This window comes from Drosophila hydei, unplaced genomic scaffold (genome assembly GCF_003285905.1).
Source record: "Drosophila hydei strain 15085-1641.00,03,60 unplaced genomic scaffold, DhydRS2 tig00008139-arrow-pilon, whole genome shotgun sequence".
Classification (NCBI taxonomy): domain Eukaryota; kingdom Metazoa; phylum Arthropoda; class Insecta; order Diptera; family Drosophilidae; genus Drosophila; species Drosophila hydei.
The window spans coordinates 3198611-3223273 of record NW_022045847.1 but is presented as its reverse complement, the minus strand read 5'-3'; the positions used below and the strand labels follow the sequence as shown (position 1 = coordinate 3223273).

General features: G+C 31.4%; 1 protein-coding gene across 6 annotated transcripts; it reads right to left on the bottom strand.

The window, feature by feature from the left end:
* Window positions 1-467: 467 nt before the first annotated feature.
* On the bottom strand, window positions 468-24514 carry LOC111600813 (synaptosomal-associated protein 25). 6 transcript variants are annotated; one of them, XM_023317108.1, is made up of 9 exons: window positions 22392-22424; window positions 22255-22317; window positions 21444-21540; window positions 21008-21049; window positions 12559-12607; window positions 2898-3015; window positions 1902-2030; window positions 1319-1463; window positions 486-720 (listed from the first exon to the last, which is right to left on the bottom strand). In XM_023317108.1, exons 3-9 carry the CDS (start codon window positions 21537-21539, stop codon window positions 658-660), a joined length of 642 nt encoding a protein of 213 aa, XP_023172876.1. In that variant the 5' UTR covers window position 21540; window positions 22255-22317; window positions 22392-22424; the 3' UTR covers window positions 486-657. The 6 variants fall into 6 exon arrangements, with proteins under 6 accessions (XP_023172875.1, XP_023172874.1, XP_023172879.1 ...); XM_023317107.1 differs by lacking the exons at window positions 12559-12607; window positions 22255-22317; window positions 22392-22424 and adding exons at window positions 9312-9360; window positions 24433-24514 and having other exon boundaries at window positions 468-720; XM_023317106.1 differs by lacking the exons at window positions 22255-22317; window positions 22392-22424 and adding an exon at window positions 24433-24510 and having other exon boundaries at window positions 485-720.
* Between the last annotated feature and the right edge of the window lie 149 nt (window positions 24515-24663).

Below are 24663 nucleotides of genomic sequence, written 5' to 3'. Positions count from 1 at the left end.
TATTAAAAGGAATTAATTTTATATGCATCCTGGTACTAGATTTTTCTACAAATCTTATTAAGTACACGTTTTATATCCGTTTATATTATTTTATATAAAATATATATCAATTTGATCAATTATTTTAATCGATACAGAATTGTTATGAGATGCTATTTTAAGTTCATGAAAAATCGAACATATATTGAATATACCTTAATTACTTTAAGCTTGTTTAGAATTTGTAAAATGTTAGTCTTTAAGAAAATATTTTGTGAAGATTGGATTGGCCATAAATGGAACGATAAACATTCAAAAATAATTAAATTTTTGAAAATTGTGGCAATTACTTTTTAAATTAATAAAATAAGAGATATATGACTAACAAAGGTTTTTATAAAATAAAATTTTTTTTATAAATTTTTTGACATGTTTTCATTAAAATATGCAATGGATTAAAGGTGTGAAATGTTGTTGAGCATTTAAGTATGTATACATGCTACTTATGAAATTGTATAACATTGCTTGATAATAGTCAAAAAATGATTTGTTTAATTTGTTCATATTATTTACAACTGTTGGAGCACTAAGCAGTTACAAGAATCTTATATTTTTTGTATAACACTGAATACCCTTAAACAATTTTTGGTATATACATGCTGTTATTTTGAGATCGGCTTATTTTAAAAGCTGGTGGGCTCGTTGATTAGCTACTGCTATTCTTGCTTCGTTAGATTCACCCTATAATTGGGAAAATACAAAAATAAAATATTAGTTTCACAGTTCATTGTAAATTATTTATTAATCAATTTATTTTCTAGATCGACTTTCTTTAAATAATTCAATGACAAAGCATAAGTCGCTAAAATCTAAAAACCCGAAATAGACTAAGTCTGTGTGTGTATTTCATCTTAATCGAAGAGAATCTTTCATATAGGGGAATGTATATATATAATTTTTAAAGTACTAACATCAATATTGAAAGCAAGAATTAAATGGTTATAATATATGATATACAATATCATGCCTATAATAGGAGCACGAATACTGAGACTTAATCTTGACGTAAGCCGTAAAACTTTGGCCTGTAGTTGTTTAAATTGGTTTGGGCGAAACCATGGCCTTTGACGCCTTTATCTTTAAATTTAACTAAGGTGCTCAAATGAATCTCATTTATATAGCCTGGTTTAAAGCTTCCGTATGTGGCCGTCAGCTCTTTGATATTAGGCTTCACTTCCGTAAAGATTATCTCGAAGTATCAATAATCAACATGGGTTTTAGATTCTCAATTTGATATCTTGCATATAAAAAAATATAACATATTTAAAATGTAATGTACCTTGCGATTAACTCGGTCTATTTGGCGGTTTTGATTTTCTAGCTCAGAGCCCATATCCAAGGCCATATTTCGGAGATTACCTATCATGGTATTAACCTGACCCATATTTTCCTCCATTTCATCTTCTCTTGCATCGTTTGTTATTCTGAAAGCAAAGTATGTATTAATCACAATTCACAATGGGATACAAGGTTAAAATCTTCGCCATTTTAGTTTAATGTCATTACAATTTTCGAATATCGTCAACTAACAATATGTTTGTAATACAATAAAGGAGCCATTGGTAAAATACTTATAATTCGCTTTTTATAATGATGTGTGTAATGTTTAAATATGTTAAAATATTTTCAATTGATACATGATTTGTAGATGCTTATACTTTGTAATTTTTAATTATAAATAATCAATAATCCTAATTGTTTCAAAAACAAAAAGTTCATAAAAAATGAAATAGTTGACCGAATTTTTTAGTCTAAGATGCTACAAATAAATCTTGATTTTCATAGCGAGAACATTAAAACTGCGAGAATAGTTTAAAATCAACATTCAAATATGGTCAGTTTTGGCATTTTCAAAATTATACCTCCCAATATATCCAGCTTGAGCCATCATTCCGTTTCTATCATCCATTACCCTTTGTGGTTGATTGTTAACAACTTTTCCATCATCATTACCCTTCCATGTACCGTCATCTTCTTTAAATGATTGGCTCCTGAAAGGGATTTATTTATCTGTTAATACTAATTTTAATCATAATCAATATTGGATACTTTGATGAAAAGATTGAGGAAATCATAAAGGCTTTGAAATATATTACTTAATTGTGGACAATTGAATTTATGTGAACTTTTCTATAAGCATTATTTATTATTAGGTTACTAAAATATCATAGTTATTAAATTTAGTGAAACATTTACATTGATACAAATCAATCGCAATTTCTAATCCAACTGTTCAGTTCATATTTAATAGATATAGTGTAAGAAAAATGTCTTGACTATTGACTACATAACCATATAGCCAATACAATCTTTCATATACACTGTATTACTTACAGTTTACGTAGACATTTTAAAAATTTAACTTCTTGAAATAGATGAAATTTGTGTATACAAACGAGGATATAAGTTCAAATGCCTGACGTTTTAAAAAAGACACATCAATTTTGTGGACACTGACTAGTAAGGGATTACTTAAAGCTAGTTCTGTGGACATTACAGGAGCACCTTAAATGCAAAATTCAAAGTATTCAAGTTTTGAAAATAACATTTTTCACGTGCACTAACATATTTTATTATTTTAAAATAATTTCAAGTTTCTAGCTTTTCTGGTGTAAGAGATCGCTGTATTTAAACGGATTAAAATGTTATAGCGATAACTCTCTTTTAAATTAATTTAAATTGAATTATGCTTTTTAAGTGATCCCAAGAAGAATATTCAGATGTATGGAAAATAGTCAAGTGGTTTTAAAATTGTATAAAAGCTAGTTTTTACTGTTTTTTAATAAGGATCATATATACTCAATTGGGAAAAAATGTTATATTGCTCGTTTTCAGAAAATGGTTTCTTTAATATTTACTTATTGCAGGGTAGTACACAAATGCCGCAACACTTTTCCATACCACTCAGGTTTTTTTCAGCCTCTCTCATGTCGGCATTAATTTGATCCATGCCTTCTTCAATTCGGTCAAGTTGTTCTAAAAAGAGATAGAAATTTGTTATACCGATTCTTATGAAATACTTACAAACAGAATCTTTGCAAAAATAATAAGAACATTAAATTCATAAAAACATTCAATACTGGTTAATATGAACTGAATTCCATTATTTTTTGTACCGAATGGCATCGAAAATTGTGTGTAAGATGGTTGTTGTTCGCTCCAAATTCAATCCTGTAGTGGCGCTTAAGCGTTTTTAAATATATTCCATAGCTTGTTTCCACAAATGTATTTACACTTGTGCATTTATATATTTAAGCATAAATAAGTGTAAGCTTATACACATTTTCGTAATAAAATGAAAACGTGCACCTCAAATGATTCTTCAATGCATTTTTGCATGTTATCCCCCGAAATGGTTATCAGTTATTCGAAACAATCTACGCGTGCTTAATGATGGTCTGAAAAACAATCAATTTCAATTTTTATAGATTTTGAGATCGATGCGTTTATATGTATATATGGACAGGCAATCCAAAAGATAGAAGAACAGATCTACATCGACTCAGCACAGTAACCTGATCATGAAGACATATACTTTATAGGGTCTGCCACAGCCTTTTCTACCACTACCGTAAAGACGTAAGATACATTAATTTATCTTCGATTTTACAATTGTCTTACATAAATTTTAATATTTTATTTTCTAATCTATTTATTTTAATTTTGTTTTCGTACTCTGAGATTAAAGGGAACAAGTAAGAAAACTCTAGTCGGAGTACCTGACTGGAAGATACTTTGATCCCAACTCAATCTGCGTTTTTAAATATTTGTATTAAGTATAAAAAAAAAATAAATAAATAAATAAAACAGACATTAGGATACTAAGAATCGTACCCACTTTGCTAACGCTACGCGCATCAACTCTACAAACACCGCCACTTCATGATATAAAAAAAATAAAATAAAAAAAACAACTAAAAAAATGTATTTTCGATGCCAGGCATCGAACCCATAGCTTGTCGACCGAGATAACGATAACGCCTCTACCAACAACGGCACTTCGCTGCTTAAGCAGGCTGCTTATCAACTGACAATTCAAGCACAATTCAACACCAAATTCGATTGTTGGAATACACGGAAAAATACAAAAGAATACACGCATTTCAATACGTGCGTTTTGCGTTGTTTACCATGTGCTTTTGCAAATTGACCAAATGTTTTGTTTAATAACTCCTCTTATACTTATTGGACTTTAATGAAGTTCTCTGCATATTCTATAATAAAAATGCAAACTCCTTCACATATTGGCCCTATTTTTAACTGAACTTCAATTTCAAGAATTATGGGAAATTTGGAGTAGCTATCCAAAATCCAACAAAAATCAAAAATGTATAATAGAAAATAGTATAAAAGATAATAGAAAATAGTATATAAAACGGGAGTGGTTATCGATTATTTGAAACAAATTTATGTACTATACACGGACCTAAAAATAAAATTTCAAGTCTCTAGCTCTTTTAGATATGGACAGAAAGACGGACAGAGAGATAGACAGGGGTCTACTCGGCTTTTCGTCCTAGAATATACTTTATGGGGCCTGAATTCTGCCTATTACATACACTTTAACAAAACTATTACCTAATTTCTCATTTTCAATTGGATCAGAGAATAAAAATGTCCTATAAATGTGTTGTTATGCGCACATCGCTTGTTGCATGACAAAATTGTTCTTAACGTATAAACAGATATTATAGAACTCACAAAAACTCGACGACAGAGAATAAGAGCAAAGGAATAACAATATCTCTACTATTTTGCTAATATTGTCAATGCTGTGGTAGGCAACTAAGCAAAGTAGTTAGTGATACTACGGCATGAAATCAAAGCGCGAACTCGAACTCAAGCAAAATCTAATGTATTAAACAACGGACTGAATTTTATGTGTTTTCAATAAATAAATAATAATTATATCGCTCACAATCTTTGGGTTTGTGCGCCAAAAGATGTAAAGTGGACATTTGTCGCAAATTCGAGGCAGACATTTTGAACTCTACTAAAAAGTTCAGAAAAATCAGGATGCTCTTACCGAACGAATACTAGATGCGCACTCAGAAGTACAGGTGAAACCATTAGCACCCAATAGCAACTTAGTTAAAGAGATGCGACACTGCAATTACAACGGATAACAAGAAAGAACAGGGGTTCTGCTACGGCTGTGGTACCACAGGTCACTTTGTGGTGCAATACGCGAAAAGAAAGAATTTAATTGGAAATAATTATTAATTAGTCAGTATATATTTTAACCATAAAGGTAAACATTCAGTCATTTCATTCATGAAAATTGTGTGCAATTGGAGTAGAACTCCAAACCCATTGAATTTGAGCTAAATGAAAGCGAACGTATGCTTATATGCTTATATGCTTATATGCTTATATGCTTATATGCTTATATACGTATATGCTTATATGCTTATGGATCTATGAGGTGAGGAGTAGTACGGATTTCAGGAAAGGATACAACTTAAATGTTGACCCAAACGTTCTGCGGATGATTTTGGGTCATAAATATCAGGATTCTAATGGTCAAAGAGAGTACCAAATCGAAAGAATTTTCTGCAAAACAAAGCATTAGCGCGGTACAAAATATGAGATACTAAATGTAATAGTAATGGAATAGAGAGTACATTGTTTGAAAATAAAAAAAATGAGTGAATTGTTGAGCGTTATGTTTCGTATTATTGTGTTATGTTTAGTATTTAGAAATTAAGGGTTACATATAAAGATGCAGCGAACAAAAAGTACAGAAACAGTTAGACGAATGAATTAGAGATGGCATCATACAACTCAGAGGAATTTTTAAAATACACCGTATTCGTTACTAGTTTCTGGCAGTTCGAATTCTTGTAGAGGCTAATAGGATAAAAACTGATTTACAATTATTTCATAGATTTGTTAATAGTATATTTACAACTTTGATAAGGGAACGAAGCTATTGCAGAAACAAGTAAGAAAGCTTTAGTCCTATCTGCGTTTTTTAATATTTTCCTAGTTTGTATCGAGTATTAAAAAAAAAAAACAAATAAGAACCGACATTATGACCCCAAGATTCGAATCCATATTGTCTAGGCAACGCGCATCAACTCCACCAACACCGCCACAACATAATTATGGCTGCATCTGCCAACGCCGCCAAAGCACTGCTTGAGCAAATCTCAACTTAAGAAGCAGCTGACATTTTAAACATATTTGATTCTTAGAGTAGAAAATAATACACGCATACATAGCTGTTATAGGTGCTGAGATCGACACGTTCACACATACGGACGGACGGACAGACAGACGGATAGGGCTCAATGGACTCGGCTTGTCATCCTGATCAATAATATATATTCACGCCTCCTTTTCATTGTTACATTTGTACAAAACCGTTATATTGTGATTTCCCAGTTTCATCCAACATTTTAGTTTTCGAAACGGTCAACACAAAGGATTAGATAGAGTATACGAAAAGAAGTTTAGGAACAATGATAGTAAAGCTGAAAATGGACAGTAAAAGAGTCGAATAATTAACGCTCACCACCATAGCACTAATAAATTTCCTAGCGAAATCTTATATGGAATATCACAGAAGGGCGAAATTAGTGATAGCTTAGGAGAAAAATTAGAGGATGTAACAGAAATGGCCAGACTTAGTGCACGAAATTCAAAAGACATTTTGGCAAAAGTACAACAAATCAGTCTTTATTACAAGCAAAAATAACAGTACTTAAAAAAACAAAAAAGACAAAAACAAATTAAGTACGATACAGGAGAATTCATAATGGCGACAAGTTTCGAAAACCCAGCAAGCCTTTCACAAAGTTAAAAGCTTAATTTAAAGAATCATATGTATCTGGTATTTGGTCAAAAATATTGTCGGTTCTCAGTTGTCCCGAAATTCTTATCAAGGCGTCTGAAATTCCAACAACATAAGAAATTGGATAAGAGTAAGGCATTATTATAAACGGACTTTCGTAAGCTTTGACAGAAGTTAAGTCACTATATTATATAATATTAGTTAACGTAATTTTAATATAATATTTATTTTAAGATTTTGATATAAGTCATAAAGATGAATAGTTACAAGAAATTGACACAGATAGAGAACTATCTTATTGTCAGGATATCCGAATTGTAGCAGGCAAACCACAAAGCCTCTACTATTCTGCTAATATTGCTGTCAGTAAGTTGTTAACAGTTTCATACCTAGCTTTAACAGTCCTGAGGTAGAAAATTAGGTTTAATACTTTTCTCACGTTATGATATGAAATCAAAGCTAGAGAGATATCTAGCTCAACCGAAATCTGATGTATGGGACCACGACCTGATAAAAATTTGATTGAGAAGACAGCACGCCAGTTTAGCAGGGTTAGCAAGAATTTTATTTGTTTTCAATAAATAAATAAGACATAAACTGCGAACAAGTTAAAAACCTGCCACTGCCAATCCAAGTACGTTTGTCACTTATTGTTGAAATAAGTTATAAATTTGTGCAGGATCATGGCTCTGAATGTCGGCTGTAGCTAACCAGCGGCAAGCCCTGCGTGGCCATTCGGCAACCCCGAGGATGGTTATGAGCGACTGTACATTCGAGCTAAGATAGCAGCTTGTAGCTGGACCCTTTTTTCATGGAATTTGTAAGCAAATAAACTCCCAATAACAAGAAAAAATCAAGCAGTGGAACACCACTAAAAGAAATTTATCCACTATTCACCGGCTCGCATTGGCAGTAAACAATGGGAAGAAAACACAACTAAAAACCATTGCTGAAACAAGAACGCAGATAGCGCAGGAAATTTCATTAAGGCAAGGGTCTTGAAACTCAATGCCGAGGAAGAGGATACAGTCCTGGAATATCTGCAGGCATTGCGACGTGCTGCTGTGACTAGGTAGAAAAATATGGACAGTGCAGAAACGCCTCTTAAAGTTAGAGGTAGAAGCTAATAATCAAAAGAAACAATAATTTCTCCCTTATTGCTTCTTTTGATTATTAGTTTCTACCTCTAACTTTTCAGAGGAGAGAGGAACAGACCAATTTACCCAAACCAGACCATCGGCAAATTGGCATAAGTGTTAAATACGGCTGGAAAGCTGCTAGAAAAGCTTTTCCTGCGGTAGAATCCAACAAAGTTAGCCAGGGGGAAAGAGGAAATGCGTACTCGGGTCCCAAGATCCTGTTAGTAGCGCTTGGCGTGAAAAACGCTCTTAATAGCGGTTTTTGGTCTGCTGGCTTCCGTAGAGCAGAATTTTCGTATATCGGAATATTAAATCCGCATGGTTAGGAATTATTTGCAGGCTCGAGTACTTCTGTGCGCTACACAACTGGTACGAAATGTTATAGAGTGACCAGTGGATCTACACAGGGAAATATTTTTGTGATTAGATTGGCAGATGACATCGCGGCTGAAATTACACTCAGAAATACAGTAGAGACTTAATAAAGAGTTACTCAATTCATGATACGCACGCAGACGGTACGCAGCTCAATAAGTTTGGAACTTCGTACCAAAAAACGGCGATAATTCAGTTTTCGGTAAAGCTTATCTCAACTGAAATAGTGATATAGCAGAACCATAACAAGGACTCAATTTTTGAGAACATTTTTAACATGACACGTAAAGAATAGTATCGGTGTCTCTGAGTAGACTGATTACAATAATGACGGACCGATTGCAGAAAAACGAAGACTCCTAATAGAAGAAAAAATGCAATCCTATGTATGGTAACGAAGTAAAGTCAGAAGTAACTCTAACTCCTTGTGAAAGAGTGCAGCAAGATGGAGTCTCTGGCAAAGTGGAAAAGTAAAGTAAGTCAAATAGTAAAACTAATGTACAAAAGTAAACATGCTTAGAAAAGAGCCTGTAAATTCGCTGAAAAGTGAAAGCGGAAAAAGTGGAATGTATGTGTAGGAGCAGGGATAAAAATGCTCAAGTGGACCACAAAAAGGAATCCACATAGGAGGTTAGTGCTGAATGACTAATGCATCTAAGATGGCAGATGGATCTCAAGAAAAAGTTGGCTTTTTAGTCAATTAGCGGAAATGCAGGCCGGCATACCGGTCAGAGTGACGATCTGACTAGCGGTAAATTACCCACCTCAATCACAATAAAAATACATATTTTGTATTCTGTAACTCGATATATCACTTAAAGCTCGACCTAAAGCTATCCTATTTTATGATCAACTTATATCAAGTTATTAGTAATTGCATTATGACAGCTTTGAATAATATGTATTTTCTAATTTTATCAGTTGTTAAAATTGGTCTATGTCCTTTACTATAAAAATCTTACCTCCTTGCTCGTCCAACATAACAATGCTTCGCATCCCAACTTCCGCGCTCTAAATAGAAATACATGTTGATTTTAAAATTAGTACTATAATCTGAGAATTCATCAAAATATCTATAACATTTGAGTCTATATCATTTTTAGTTGTATATCATTTTTAAAATGTTTATGATTTTTAAATCAATTAACTCAGTTTCCTGTTTATGATACATATATAGGTCCGATTATTATTAAAATCGGGCAGACATAGAGCAATATTAAAAAACTATTACTATAATTGGGACTATCGTGTTAATATTAAGCTTATGAATCAAAATTATCTAATGCACAAAACATAATTTTTCACTTAAAATTTGGTAGCTTTGTTCATTTATATCAAATATATTGGGAGTATCCCCTGAAATACAAGAGGTCTTGTTGGTTTCATATGCTTCTCCCAAAATGATAAATAATAACATTTTGTCTAAAGATCATAGATTTATTTCTGCAGTAGAAAACAGAATCGAAATATATTATTAGATAGAAAGACTAACCATTAACACTTACAAGATAGTGTGTTAACGTCCAAAAAAAGCTATATTTGATACAAAATCACCATTTTCATATTAGCCACAACTAGTGGACCTCTCTGTGACTGTTGATTTTACTTACAGATAAACTTGTTTATCCGCTCATTGGGAATCTTTATAACTGTTCCACATGTGTAGTGATATATATCTCAGAGAATCTTATTTGTTAGGCATAACTATTTGACTATAAATGAAAAATCTTAAGACTCACTGTTTAAGTCCCGGGCTTTACAATTTAATTAACTTTTTGGCAAAAGTTGACAATTTTCAGTCACTGAGGCATTACGAGCCCGATTAAAAGCAGTATTCCACCTTTTAACCATTATCTTCAACGAAGCATATGTATGTATATGCAGATGACAACAGCTTAAGATGAGCAGTCCCACCTATATATTATATTATTCTTAATGCTTGAATTTTGTATTTTCCACAGTTTTGGAGCCTTTGACCCAAATTTAAAACTCAAACTTCAAGTTACTGTTGACTTCCACTATTGAGTTCCCAAAAAATGTTCATGATATTGAGGTGTAGCAAATCAAAAAAAAAACATCTCCGAAAGTTTTAGAGTAGACGGCGTTTATGCAGTGAATCAATATAATGCAATCAGTAGCGTTCGACTGCAAGACATTTACTTGTTTATAAATATAATTGCTGCAAAGTTTAATATATCAGTTTAGTGGTCATCCTAATCAATAGGGTATAGGAAATAAGTGAGATTTCTCTGGTCGGCAGTGTCCCACCAAGAAAACCTGAAGAGCTGGCATTCCAATCATTCTACGCTCTTGCATATATCTCACTAATCTATGTATCTATATGTACACATTGGTGGAACAACTAGGGCAAACTTTTTTAACACATCAAATTTGTGTAGTAGGTCAAACTCAACTCCTTATTTGTTCGAGCATTAAAATATTCGAGTGTTAAACCGAAACAGTTTCTCTGCCCTCTCAAAAATATGCTTCACAAGCAGCACTGTGCATTGCCATGTCTGTTTAACAGTGAAACTAAAAAGCAGGAAAATGTATACGAACTAGTCGAACAATTACCAAAGCTACTGCACGCTACAGAGCCCGTAGTTGCATCCGAAGTCCATTTTATAGACTATGCTGCTCCACCAAAAATAACAGCGTTCCCATTAAACGTTTGAGCTGAAGAGTCACAACATAAAGCCGATATAATAATAATATAAATAAAAAAAATCCCAACAGCTATAATTATCAAATATTTACGATCTTTCTGGGGACTTTTTAGTTAATATGAAAAGCACATTAGGGAATACTTTGAAATACTCTAACCTCTCATAGCTTAACTTAGGAAGAAAATGGAAGGTAGCTTGAACTATTCCAAATAAAATAAAATTAAGAAAAAAAATAAAAATATTATCAAGCTCTTGTCGAGACGACTAGACTAGGAGATACCCTGAACAATGACCTGATATTCCAATCATTTTTTCACTCTTTCTATACAAACAACACATGGGCACACATGCCTAAGCATGCAATCCGCTCAGCATCCTTATTAAAAATATATATACGTTATGGGGTTTGTTTTTTTTTTTTTTTGTTATATCTCTTTATTTATCCCTTTGCTTTTAAGGTTTGATACCTATTGAAAATGAGAATTCAGGGTAATAATGGTTTAGTGAAAATGTATATAACAGTCCGAAGGAAGTGTCGCAGACCCCATACAGTATATATGATCCTGATCATAGCGACGAGCTATATCTATAAAAATCAATAATTTGGCTTAGTTTTTTTTTAACTCAATGAACAGAGAACAACAAAGTCTGTCTCTTCGAAATTTGTAGAGATAGAAACTTAAAATATTAGGTTCCTGTTGAATTCCTCCATCGATGCATCATAACAATTACGCTCGTTTGAGGGCGTGAAATATAGAAAAAACCCTGTATATTCCAAATTTTTTGAGTCTTAGCATCAAAATTTTATAATTACGTTAGTGTAAGCTTCTTGTTAGGAGTGACAAAAATTATATGGCCATGCTTACCTGGGCGTCTATTTTCAAAATTTTTATATTTAGAAACTAAAAATGTAACAACTAAATTACTGTTGCACTATTGAAAGTTATTTTTATAAGCTTTTTGAAGGCGTGGCAGATCGGGAAAAAGCATATCTTCGAAAGTTTTGGCGCTTATACCGTGAATGATTATTATGTAGACTGTTTCGCCCGTCTGCAACTTTCTTGTTTATATTTCTGATCTTTAGTTTTACGACCCCTCTGTAACATCCAAGCTTATATCTCTATACACATATTTTTAGATATTCAGGAAAACATATTTTTGCATCGCAATATTTACGAAATTTATTTTAGAAGCCATGTATTCCAATCGTAGCACTTCATTGGAAATTCAACCCCAAAAGAGAGAGTTTTATATATGTATATATATATATATAATATATATATATATATATATATATATATATATTATATTATATATTATGTATTATGTATTATATATTATGTAAAAATGTACGATGTCTCCAGCTCTGTAATTCTCGGGTTTTGTAGATTAAATATTGTATTAAGTGTATATGCATTAAATATCGTGCTAAAAGTTCTGTAGTGCTGTGAATGTATAATATCTATGCAAAATGGTAAATTTATGGTTTCCAATTTATGCCCTATTAAATTGTGATATATTGTTGTGTTAGTAGTGGACTCACCTCCTTGATCATCAAGGGCTACAAGTGTACGTATTCCTGCCTCCTTGCTCTGGTGTGCAGCAAAATGCAATGTAAATAGTTTGTAAAAGTGTATAGATAAGTGTTAGTATTGTATAAGTATATATATTTTAATAATAAGTTGTTTGTTGGAATTAGTATTTATATTTCAGTTTATATAGCATACAAGAAATATTGTAATTTTAATCAAATTTATTACGCAATAGGCGCATTTTCAAATATGTTTTCCAAATCTGTTTGTACTGAGTACCGAGCTTTCGTTAAAGCATTAGCATGATATTATTGACCAACTTATTCGATTTTTTTTATTTTTATCACAATTAAACAAATTTTAAATTAAAGGTGGTGGTCAATACATTGTCGATCAGTTCAATATAAATCGCTGTAGCTCAAAGACGTTTAATTTCATATTCAATATTTCATTTTCGGAAAATATATATACATATACTTAAAATTTTCCGAAAATGAAATATTGAATATGAAATCAAAGTCTGGCTCCGTTTTGTCGTCAGGTGGAGCATATTCAAAAAAAAGTGTTCCCAACATTAAAAATACTTCTTACTTTATCAACTAAAATATTCGACATATTATAGACAACTATATAACGTGCATCTCACCGCCGATTGTGGATTTATTCGTAAGCTTAAGAAAAATTTTTTCTGAAATAACTGAAGCTTATATTTTAATAAACACTCATATAATAATTGAGAATATAGAAACGATAATTCAATTAATTAACAACAGAAGGGGCGATTCATCTTAAAAAAAACTGCTAAGCAAAAAGGCTTACATTTCGATATCAATCCAAAAGCTTCTAGTAATACTTTTTAAAAATCTGTAATGTCTTATTTTCATATATTAACACTCAAAAAAAGTATACCATGAATAGCACTAATCTAAACACACAAGAGTATAATCCGAAAAAATAACTTCCAAAGATATAAACAGGCATTTAAGCAATTTAAGCGGACAATCACACCAATCTAACTTACCGATGGATACAGTTAAAAATTATTCAAATTAAATTGGATTTTCAATAAAAATCTACGGACGAACACCCAGAACAGTAGTTCTTAAAATAAAAGTCTCGTGAAATATATATAATAACTTAATCGAGACAGGAAGTAGTGTAAATTTAAAAAATTATTCTTTGATCAAACAGACCACTAAAAACACTAGAATTGTTAAAAAAAACAGCTTAGTGAGTACATCAAGTGACAAATAATGGATTTATTCGTTGCCCAATAATATTTTGTATTTAACTCATCAGATCAATAATATTTTTTATTTAACTCATCAGATCATTATATTTTTCGGAAATCCATTATTGATTGTATGTCTATCGATTAATAAAAAACTCTACCAGCACTTCCACTTCATAATTAAACAAGTAAGAAAGCTCTAGTCGGAGAGCCCAACTAGGAGATACTCTGATCCCAGTCCTATCTGCGTTTATTAATATTTTCCGTAGTTCTTATCGAGTATTCAATAAAAAAAAATTGTTTGCGCAACGTGCACCAACTCTACCAACACCGCCACTTCATAATTAAAAAAATATAACAATAAAAAATATTCCATCTCCTACGGTCTCAAACCCTGGGGCAAGATGCTTACGAGCACCGCCTCTACCAACACAACCACTGCACCGCTTGCGAGAAGAGTTGTAAGTTTGGAGTTAAATAGCCGTATTCAATCGAAATTTAGATTCTTTGAATAGAGAAGAAAACAAGCACTTGAATGTATGTATGCACACGTATAGGAAAAATGTGTGCGCGCGGCACTGCTGACATGTGATTTGCGAATTGGCCAAACATTTTGTTAAATAACTTCTGTTGTAATGGATTTTAATTAAATTTCAGCCTTCACATAATGTCCTTATTTTCCACTGAACTTCAATTTTAATAATTTTGGGAAATTTGGAGCCAGTATCCATAAAACTAAATACAAAATTTAAAGGCTCCAGTTCTTAAGACCTACGATATATAATTTATTAACTGCATTTCGATTATGTTTTTATTCGATAACAATTAAATGGGAATAGTTATCGAATATATGAAACAAACTTGATATGCGTGTGCTATACACGGACCTACAAAAAAGTGTCAAGTCTCTAGCTCTTATAGATGCTGAGATCGACGCGTTCACACATACGGACAAACGGACAGGGCTCAATCGACTCGGCTTGTCGTCCTGATTAAGAATTTATTTACTTTATGCGCTCTGCCACGCCTCCTGCCTGTTACATACATTTGCACAAAACCATTATACCCTGATTGCTCAGTTTTAAAGACTGACTTTGCATTAAACTTTAAGGATACAAATTTTCATACTAGGGGAACTGGGGAACCCGTTTACAAAAAACGTTACTGAATACACTTGACTGCGCGGTGGTTCAGTTTTGTATTAATTCTTTATTCTTCTATTCATCCTTTAAATTTCGCTTATTTATTGCTGAGTTTTTCATTTTAGATGCTAAACATACAGTCTTGTCTATTTCTATTGCACTACCTGCTAGCTGTTGAGTGCATAGACGGCATAGTTATAATCTACGTTTATTTTGTTTGTTTATGCCAAAATATTTTGCGGGTGGCCAGAATGTGTAACAGATATCAATTGCTGCGTTCTCCATTTATCTACTATCCCAATTTTTCGATGCTCCTCAAAGTGCTCTTGGTCGTCAAGACACATCGTCGTTTATGCACTGATTACCTTGTTGCTTGATAATCTAGCTATGTTGCCAAAAGCAATCCATCCAAGCTCAGTCTTTTATCCCAGTGTTTCGTTGATTTTCTTTACTTTTCAAACATAATTAGTGAAAGTACATTAACGCCAGCTCGAACCCCATTAAATCCTTATTGGCATACTTGTCAATTTTCTTGCTCAGTGAAGATCTCTGAAGTTTTGACATAACAAGTTCCTGCGTTCTGATAACCAAGTTGCTTTTAATTCTTGGTTTAATTGTAAATCAAACGCTATTTTTAAGTATTTCAATATTTTGAGCAATTCTTTGAATTTTCATTCCGTTTGATTCGGCGCAGTTTTAGCTGTTGTGCGGCTTCTTCAGACATCAACATTTATCAGCAACGTTTCTTGCCCATTATTTTCTTTTGGACATTTGCTGTAGACGGCAGCGTAATTACTAAATGGCACTTTTCTTTTGATGATGAAAACACACTCAGTCGCTGTGTCGAAGAACTTGCGGATACTGCCTTCATCATTGTTCTTCAGCAGCTCCATATCAACTAGCTTATTTTCGTTGTGCTTGCATATAAGGTCCCACGTTGAATTATAGCTAGCAGACTCAACTAATAAGTGGCCAACGACCATTTTGGTTCTCCGTTGATTGATTAAAATTAGTTCCGCTTCCTTGTGTCGCTGATATCTTTCCTGTAGTGAATCATCGGAGAATCTCTCGAAGGGTTTCCATTAAAGTGAAAAACGTACACCTTCGGTAGCTTAGAGATGTTTTTTTATATTTTGAAAGTAACCTACCCTTCTGTTTAGTTTTCTTGCGAATAAGCTGACTTTACATTCCAGCTTATCGATGCCATCGATGTCAAAGGCAAATTTTTTATATTTTGCCTCTAAATCTTGATTGCTGAGCTCTAGACTGGCATACACGTTAATGTACTACCTCACTCTTATAACTCTTCTGTAAACAAGGTCTATCATCACATCCAGTAGCTTGAACTTCATTGTGAAAATATTCTTCTTCTGACTATGTTTTAATTTGGATGTTTTTAGTTTCCTTTTTTTTTTTTTTGCTAGATGCTGTTTGGTCTGTGTCGTGTCGTGGCGTGGTCGGCAACTTCGACTTTCATCAGGGACTCTTCATAGGTCCAGACATTTTCCATTATGTCAACATATATTATCTCCCTAAAATATTATCATCTTTGTTCGCGATGCTCTATTGGATCTTGTCATAAATCTCTAATTGCTTATTTAGCAACTATAGAGTTTTTGTCGACCTCATCTTTTTTGTGTTGTTTCTTGGGGGACTGGTTGATCGTGCTCTGCTCATAGCTTGGATTGACAAGCAAAAAAATCTTTTTTAAGAAATTTATCACTTTACTTTTACACTTATCCCAAAAAGTTTAGTAGCCTTGAATATTGGATCGAAGGATCTTGAATACACTTGACTGCGATGTTTTTTGGTTTGTATTAGTTCTTTATTCTTCTGAGCTACGGCTTTTATACTCTGACTCATGCATATTTTATCCCTTAAATCTATGTAACATATTTGTTCATGTCTAAACACCCTTACCCTCAAAGTTATTTAGAATAGCTAAACTCACAAATTAATGAAATTTTGAAACAAGGTATTATCCAAAAATTTAATTCACTTTATGGCAGTCCAATTAGGATCATCTCAAAAATAGACTACGTCACTGAAAAAAACACTATTTCGTATAGTTATTGTCTATCGCAACTTGAAGCAAATTACTGTCGCAGATAGATTTCCAATTCAACATATTGGTGCACTCTTAGACAAATTGGATAGATGCCTATATCTTACAACTTTAGATTTGGCCAAAGGTTTTCATCAAATTCCAATGGATGAACGGCCTTTTGGACTAAAACTGCTCTATACGAAAAAACTCGTGTGCCATTTAGATTAACCAACGCTCCAAAAACATTTCACTGAATTATAAATCAAATACTCAAGATATTATTGAATAACACTGTTTAATATACTTATATGATTTAATTATTTTCTCGGATTATTTACAAGACCATCTTAAGGGCCTTCGAAAGGTTTGCGACAAAATCAAAGAAGCAATTGAATGCTTCAATTGAACAGATTAACATTTTAAAGCTATAGAGAAATATGCGATAAGTTCATAAAAGATTTTTCTAAAATAGCAAAACTCCTTTTTAATAAAGGGAAGTGTTAATGATATTGAAACTAAAGCTTATAAACTCAAAACACTCTTTGTATCAGAACCTACCAGATTTTCATAAAGAGAGTTTCTTAATGACCGATGTCAGCGATTATGATATAGATGACGTATTTTCACAGATCAATTAACCAATACGTTTTGCAAGTCGTACCCTTTATAAGCACAAAATCATAGTATAGTATGAGCAACTAAATATTCTAGATCATATCTTTATGGGCGACAATCAATGGCTTCATTCATTAAAAGAACCAAAAATTATTCGATATATCTCTGGTAAAAAAATTATGTAGCTGACGCCTTGTTTCGTATAAACATAGAAGAAGTTAATGTATTGGACTCGGTCACTATGGCAACTAGCTCAAAAGAAAACGAAAATAATGATATCTTAATAACAAAAAACTCTTAAACACCTTTAAAAAACCAATTATATATCATGAAGCAAATAGATGTGTTGTAACAACAGACCAAAAAAAAATTGATGTTAAATATAAATTACCATTCAATGACTGAGGAGTTAGCTAAACATTCAAAGCCGAAATATTTTTCTCCCAATTTAGACTTTGAAATAAGAAATATAATAAATCAAAGTGTTATTAATAAAACCACCAAACATGACCACAGAAAAGAAAAACGAAGAGTTGAGTAGACTCTCCATCCGTCTGTCTGTTCACTTGTGTGAAAGCGTCGATCACAGAACTAATAAGAGCTATAGACTTAAAATATTTGTTGTAAGTCCTCCAGCACAACGATCAGATTAAGTATATTACAAATAATCAATGCTATTGGTTAAAAAAATATTTTAATTTTTTAAATTACATTTCGTTCTTCTCTAAAGCTTTTGATTATTATAATATTTTAGACTCTAAATTTTACAAATGTATTTAAATTAGTACTAATTAGTAAAAATCACAAATACGTCAATCATAATAGGAAAATATGAAATTCATTGAATAACATGTAAGTTATTAAAATAATATAGTGGAAAATCCGAGTGGCAATTAACCCAAAGCATACGCATTTATATATGTACACACATATAATTGAATGCCAGCTATTCAATGAATAGTAATTAGTATTAAATTATGTTTGCCACTTTTATTTCGGATGAACTATTTCACGTGTTAGCAATGAATTGGCAATTAATCCAAACTGTTAAGTATGCTTAAAAATGCAAATCTGTCGAGGTTTCAGGTATCTCCAAATTGAGTAACTAGAGCTTTCTACTTTTTTATTAACTGTTAACAATCAAAGTAACACTATAAAAGTATTACAATAAGAAGAATCAACTAGATGATTTTAAACAAGAAGTAAAATTATCGTAATCAATTGAGGCCATAAAAAAAAGTAGAGATGGCCATTGAAATATTTAGTTGAAACTGATAAAATAAGACAAAAGGCAAATCTTATTCTATTGTACAGTTAGTTTTATTGACATATTTAAACAAAAAAAACATAAAATCAAACATGTAAGAAAGCTGTATTCGAAGTGTCCGATTGGGAGATACCCTAATCCGTCCTATTTGAGTTTTTTAATATTTTCCATAGTTTGTATCGACAATTAAATAAAAGTAAGAACAGACATTACAACACCAAGAGTCGAACCAACATTGTATACGCTATGCGGATAAGCTCTACCAATACCACCACTTCATATTAAAACAAGTAAGAAAGCTCTAGTCGTGTGCCCGACTATGCGTTTATTAATATTTTCCGTTGTTTGTATCAAGTATTCAAAAAAAAACAAAAACAAATAAAAAACGATTTTACGAGACCAGGATTCGAACCCGGATTGTTTACGCATTTGTGAATGTGTGCGTGCACACGCATAGGAAAAATGCGTGCGCGTGGCGCTGCTGACATGTGCTTTTGCAAATTGGCCAAAAGTTTTGTTTAATAACTTCTGTTTTACTTAATGGATTTTAATGAAATATTCAGCATATGATCTAAAAATCCTATTGGCTTGGTTAAGATGCAAGTGCCTTCACAGAATGGCCCTAGTTCCAACTAAACTTAATTTTAAGTATTTGGTGGAATTTGAAGCCGGTACAAAACTTGGAGGCTCTAGCTCTAGCACGTCCGTGATGTTTTTTTTCGATAACAATTAAATGCGAATAGTTATCGAATATTTGATTTCAAGTCTCTAGCTCTTATAGATGCTGAGATCCACGCGTTCACACATAGGGATAGACAGAAAGATAGACGGACAGGGCTCAATCGACTAGGCTGATCAAGAATATAAATACTTTATGGGGTCTGCCACGCCTCCTTCTGCCTGTTATAAACATTTGCACAAAATCATTATACCCTGATTTTCCATTTTCAATGGGATCAGGGTATAAAAAGTCTCTTTGCCAAGTGAAATTAAACTCACGACTTCTCCAGCACCGCCACTGATCTGCTTATGCAAGGAGTTCAAATCTCAATTAAAGCAGCAGCTGACAATTCAAACACAATGGAAATATGCTTGGCGCTACTTGCCATTTGCTTTTCTAAATCGACTAAACGTTTATTAATGGACTTTGTGAATCTAATGGATTTTAATGACATTTGTAGCATATGATCTACATATTCGATTGTAGTACTTGTCAGCTTAGTAAAAAACAAACTCTTTCACATATTGGCTCTATTTTGTACTGAGCTTATATTAAATGAATTTGGGGAAATTCGGAGCCGGTATCCAAAATATATAAAAATTGTAGAAAATATACATATAACTAAATACAAAACTTGGAAGCCCTATTTCGAGATATAATTTTATAACTGAAGTTTGATCATATTTTTAATCGATAACTATAAAATGGTAGCAGTTATCGATTATTTGAAACAAACTTCACTTGATCAAAATATAGTTGCTAAATATAACTAGTTTTCAGATTTTGATTTTAATTTGATGTATATTTTATACAATTTTGATAATTGTCTTTAATATATAAGTTCGGTTACAATTACATCCAATACATGAAATATTCCAATAGAATATGTAGATAATGTGCTGAAAATTTAAATCCTTGAAATCCGTTAAATAAAACAAAAGTTATTAAGCAAAATGATGGGTCGAATGGCTCAATGTACGGTAATTTAAAATATAAAATAAGAAAAGAAATATAAAATATATTGCTTTAAAAATCGTTTGAGTTTGCATCAGGTCAATATTCTATTATGCGATAATACTGGATCAAGTTTACTGCACGGTATATCATTTTAAAAAGTTCGAATCGTAAGCATTAATAATAGAAAATAAGAAACACAAAAAACATAAACTTAACCCTGGTGGAATAAATATGCAACTCATTTATTTATTTATTTTTTAATAAATAAATAATTACTATTATTTGATATATATAACCAAAGCTTACGCTTTTGTGACCTCAAATTCTGGAACAGAAGTATAACAGTTGAATCGGGCTGAAGAATTTTGCAAAGTTTTATATGTAATTGCCACTCCGTCAGAAAACTTTATAATAATAATTTCAAGCAGACAGAAAGTCGGACGTTATGAGATGAGAGTTTTTAAATATATCGTATCTTACCTCTTCACAGAGAGCAAGCATGCGCCGAGTACTTTCCAGGGACTGAAATAAAATACAAATATAATTGTTAGAAAATCGTTTAATATTTTGTTAAACAATATCCTTCTATCGAAAACGCAAAAATCAATATTTGCTTATGATGCAACTCTCTACAATTACTTTACTATTTAACTAATCTCAAATATTCCAATCTCTTGAACTTTTTGCCCCAAAATGTACTGATGATCATATTAGCCAGAAAGCTCGCTAAAGTTGTGCCTAAGGTGGCACAAACGCATTTAAACCTACGATCTTAGTTATATGAAACACTAACTCTTCACGTTAATTAAGAACGATATTACTATATTCTACAAATTCTGAATATACAAAAATATCTCAGTTCGATCGATATGTACTTTAATTTGGGTTTAACTATATAAATTTATACAGTAGTTACCTCATCTGCAACACCCTGTGACTTAATTTGCAACTCTTCCAGTTCTGTTTTTGGAACCTGTGGTCCAGGTATTTCATCCGAAGGATCTGCTGGCATCCTAAATATAAAAGATTACAATTTAAAAATTGATAAATTAAAGATTCACATATTTATTAAAAACTAAAAAACATAATTTAAGATTAATTATTTATTAATTAATGATGTGATTTATGAGAAGAAACAAACTATTAAATATTCATAGTGTAATTAAAAAATATTGTAATGAAATATGTATTTGTAATATTTTACAAATTTGCTTGCTTAGAAGTATATATATATATTATATATATATGTGAATATATATATATATATATATATATATATATATATATATATATATATATATATATATATATATATATATATATATATATATATCTTTATGCGATATATATATATATGAAAAATAATATGCTCCTTTTTATTAAATCACTCAATCTCGAAATTAATGAAAGTATGTTGTATAAATTAATTAAGAAGCAAAAAAATACACTTTGTATTGATTCTTCAAATTACGTTTTTAAAATATTTAATTTTTTCTATAATGAAAAGATTATATAAGCAAGTGCATGATGTGTTATTGATTCTGCGCACTTGTTAAAATTACAGTTGTGTATAATCAATAATTCCTAGTTGAAAATACGAGTTTGATTTTTAAGTATTTCACATTTTTTAAATTATATTTCAGAACTTTCAACTATATAGATGTTCATGTATATATATTTGTAACGCTTGGTAAACTTAAGAATATTTTTTATTCTATTCTACTTACTTGACTCAAATTGGGGTCTTAGCGTTGATAAAAACAAATATTGCACTTATAAGTATAGTAATACTTATTTATGAAAGAGAAATCGACTAAATAAGTTTTAAAGCACAAGATTTTCGCTCGGATATGAACAAACTAACCTTTCTACAGCTCTTCTCTCAAATTGGTTCTATACCCTTTACATCTAGGTAAGCTAAAGCAAGGATGTATTAAGAGAAATGTGCACTAGTTTCTACTGTCATTTTAGAATTGATGATCAACTAAAAAGTAAAAAATTACAATTTTGTTATGACAAGAACGATATACAATTAATACATTTAATTATTAAGCTGCTAACTTTGTTGTCAACCAACACTATAGAAAAATAAATCACAATTTTTTAATAGAAAACATCAAAATTATAAAAAAAAAATATGTTACACACTATCTGTTTATCAGTTTTATCAATATTAATTTTTTTATGCATAGAAACAAAATAATTTAATTTTTTCTCAGCAACAGTGGGATCTTTTGTTGTCGTTCTATTTAGTTGAGATAGTTTAATTTTTTCTCAGCTGCAGAGGGTATTTTGTTGTCGTTCTATTTATTTGGAATTTAACCTCGCATAAGCAGAGCATTTGCGCGCGCATTGTTTATCGAAGTTCCTGGAGCTTTCGATTGAAATACATATACACATACAGATTCGTATATATGTTTGAATTAATAAGTCAAAGCTCAAAATATATACGCACGTGCATGTACAGAGCAAATGTACCGGAAAATATACAGTTATGAGTTGAACAACTCAATTAGTAGGATATGGTATGATTTTGTGAGAAACCAAATATTTTTCACTTTCATAAACTTCTATATTATTTTTAAATTTTTAATTTCTTTATTTGCTTTCCCTCAAAGTTCCCTTTTAAACATTAAAAAATACAAAATAACTCATAGAAATGTATATACGCCGTATGCTTAATTATGGGAAATTCAATGCTAAATAATTTTTCTGCAATATGTAGACTTGTAGACTTGTATTAACCTTCAGATATTGATGACACTCAAATATATTAATGTCAAGGCGCGATTATTTAGCTGTTAAATTATCTACATAAGTATTTAGACAAAATAAAATATAAACTTTTCAGTTTAACTTTTAAACGATTTTTTAAAGAATAATGATTTTTTAATAAGCAAAAACATATTTTTTACAGGATCTTAAAAAGATATTAATTAATTAGAAAATAATAAAGAAAGAAAATAAACAAAGCTTAAACTGAACAAAAATAAATTAATGAAAAATTTAATGAAATTAATAACCTACTTTAGTTTCATTACTTAATCCACTAAGCTATTAGAATCTCTGATGAAATATCTTTTCAAAGAAAAGTGGGTTCTGAGATATTCTTCTCTCTAGTATTATTTAACAAAAGTGTATTTTCTTTTTCGTTTAAAGGAGACCATGCGGCAACACCAACGAGCTTCAAAAAATAAGTATCACCAGAAACTTTTTCAACGCATAAAATTTTATCATTAAATCCCACTCAAAATCGTATTTATTCAGGTATCTTATTATTAGGCTCGATAAACGAAAATATAGGACCTCGACATCAGAAAACTTGGAGCAGGGAATCTAGTCTCTTCCATGTGTTCTATTGTTGTATGGTTACTTACCAATGTCCAGTCTTTTAGGCTATTTTACCTTTCATTGGTACGGCTTTGTCTTGACTGGACTTCGATTGTCTTTTGGTTTCAGAAAAATACATTTCCTTAAATTGCCGTAGAACTCGATCTTAACTGGGCTTTGTTTTACTCTAAGCTCATGACCTCGTGAAGCTTCTACAGTCATTATACTCTTAAAACTTATTAATTTAATAGTGTGCAGTTTGACGTGATGCCTCAAATTCGTTTTCGATACCTTTGATAAACTTTGTAATTTGACTACAGTTGGCGCAATAGACTAGCTTTGAAAGATATTTAGATTGCTGCTTCGTTTTCTATTCTTTTTTTCTAAAATATGTGTTTGAGACATGTTTGATGAAGCTAAGACGACGCTCGTAGTGCGAGCAAAATTATAGTTAAATATTTTCTAATTAATTAATAATCGGTTTATATACAGACAGAATGACAACCTAAGTTACTTGCTGATATTGAGAACAAATTGTGCAAAAGAACCATAAAATGAATATATATTTTTCTTACATTTATTTTAAATGAACTTTAAAGCAACTTTTAAGCTCAATAGATTCCACAGATTCCTCAAAGAGTCCAAATTCATCCCGATCGATACGATTTAAAATTTGTTTCCGTATAAAAACATACCAGTTATAGCCATACCGTACTGTACTACTATGAAGAAGTCGAAAAAAGTTAAATTTTTCAACAAACAAGGTCAATATGACAAATTATTCCCATAAAGCAAGTTTTTTTTAG

Coding starts and splice junctions, on each gene's coding strand:
- LOC111600813 (XM_023317107.1), bottom strand. Junction 3,016..9,311: donor TATGTTGGACGAGCAAGGAG/GTAAGATTTTTA, acceptor ATCTCTTTTTAG/AACAACTTGACCGAATTGAA. Junction 2,031..2,897: donor TGTGTACTACCCTGCAATAA/GTAAATATTAAA, acceptor AATCCCTTTCAG/GAGCCAATCATTTAAAGAAG.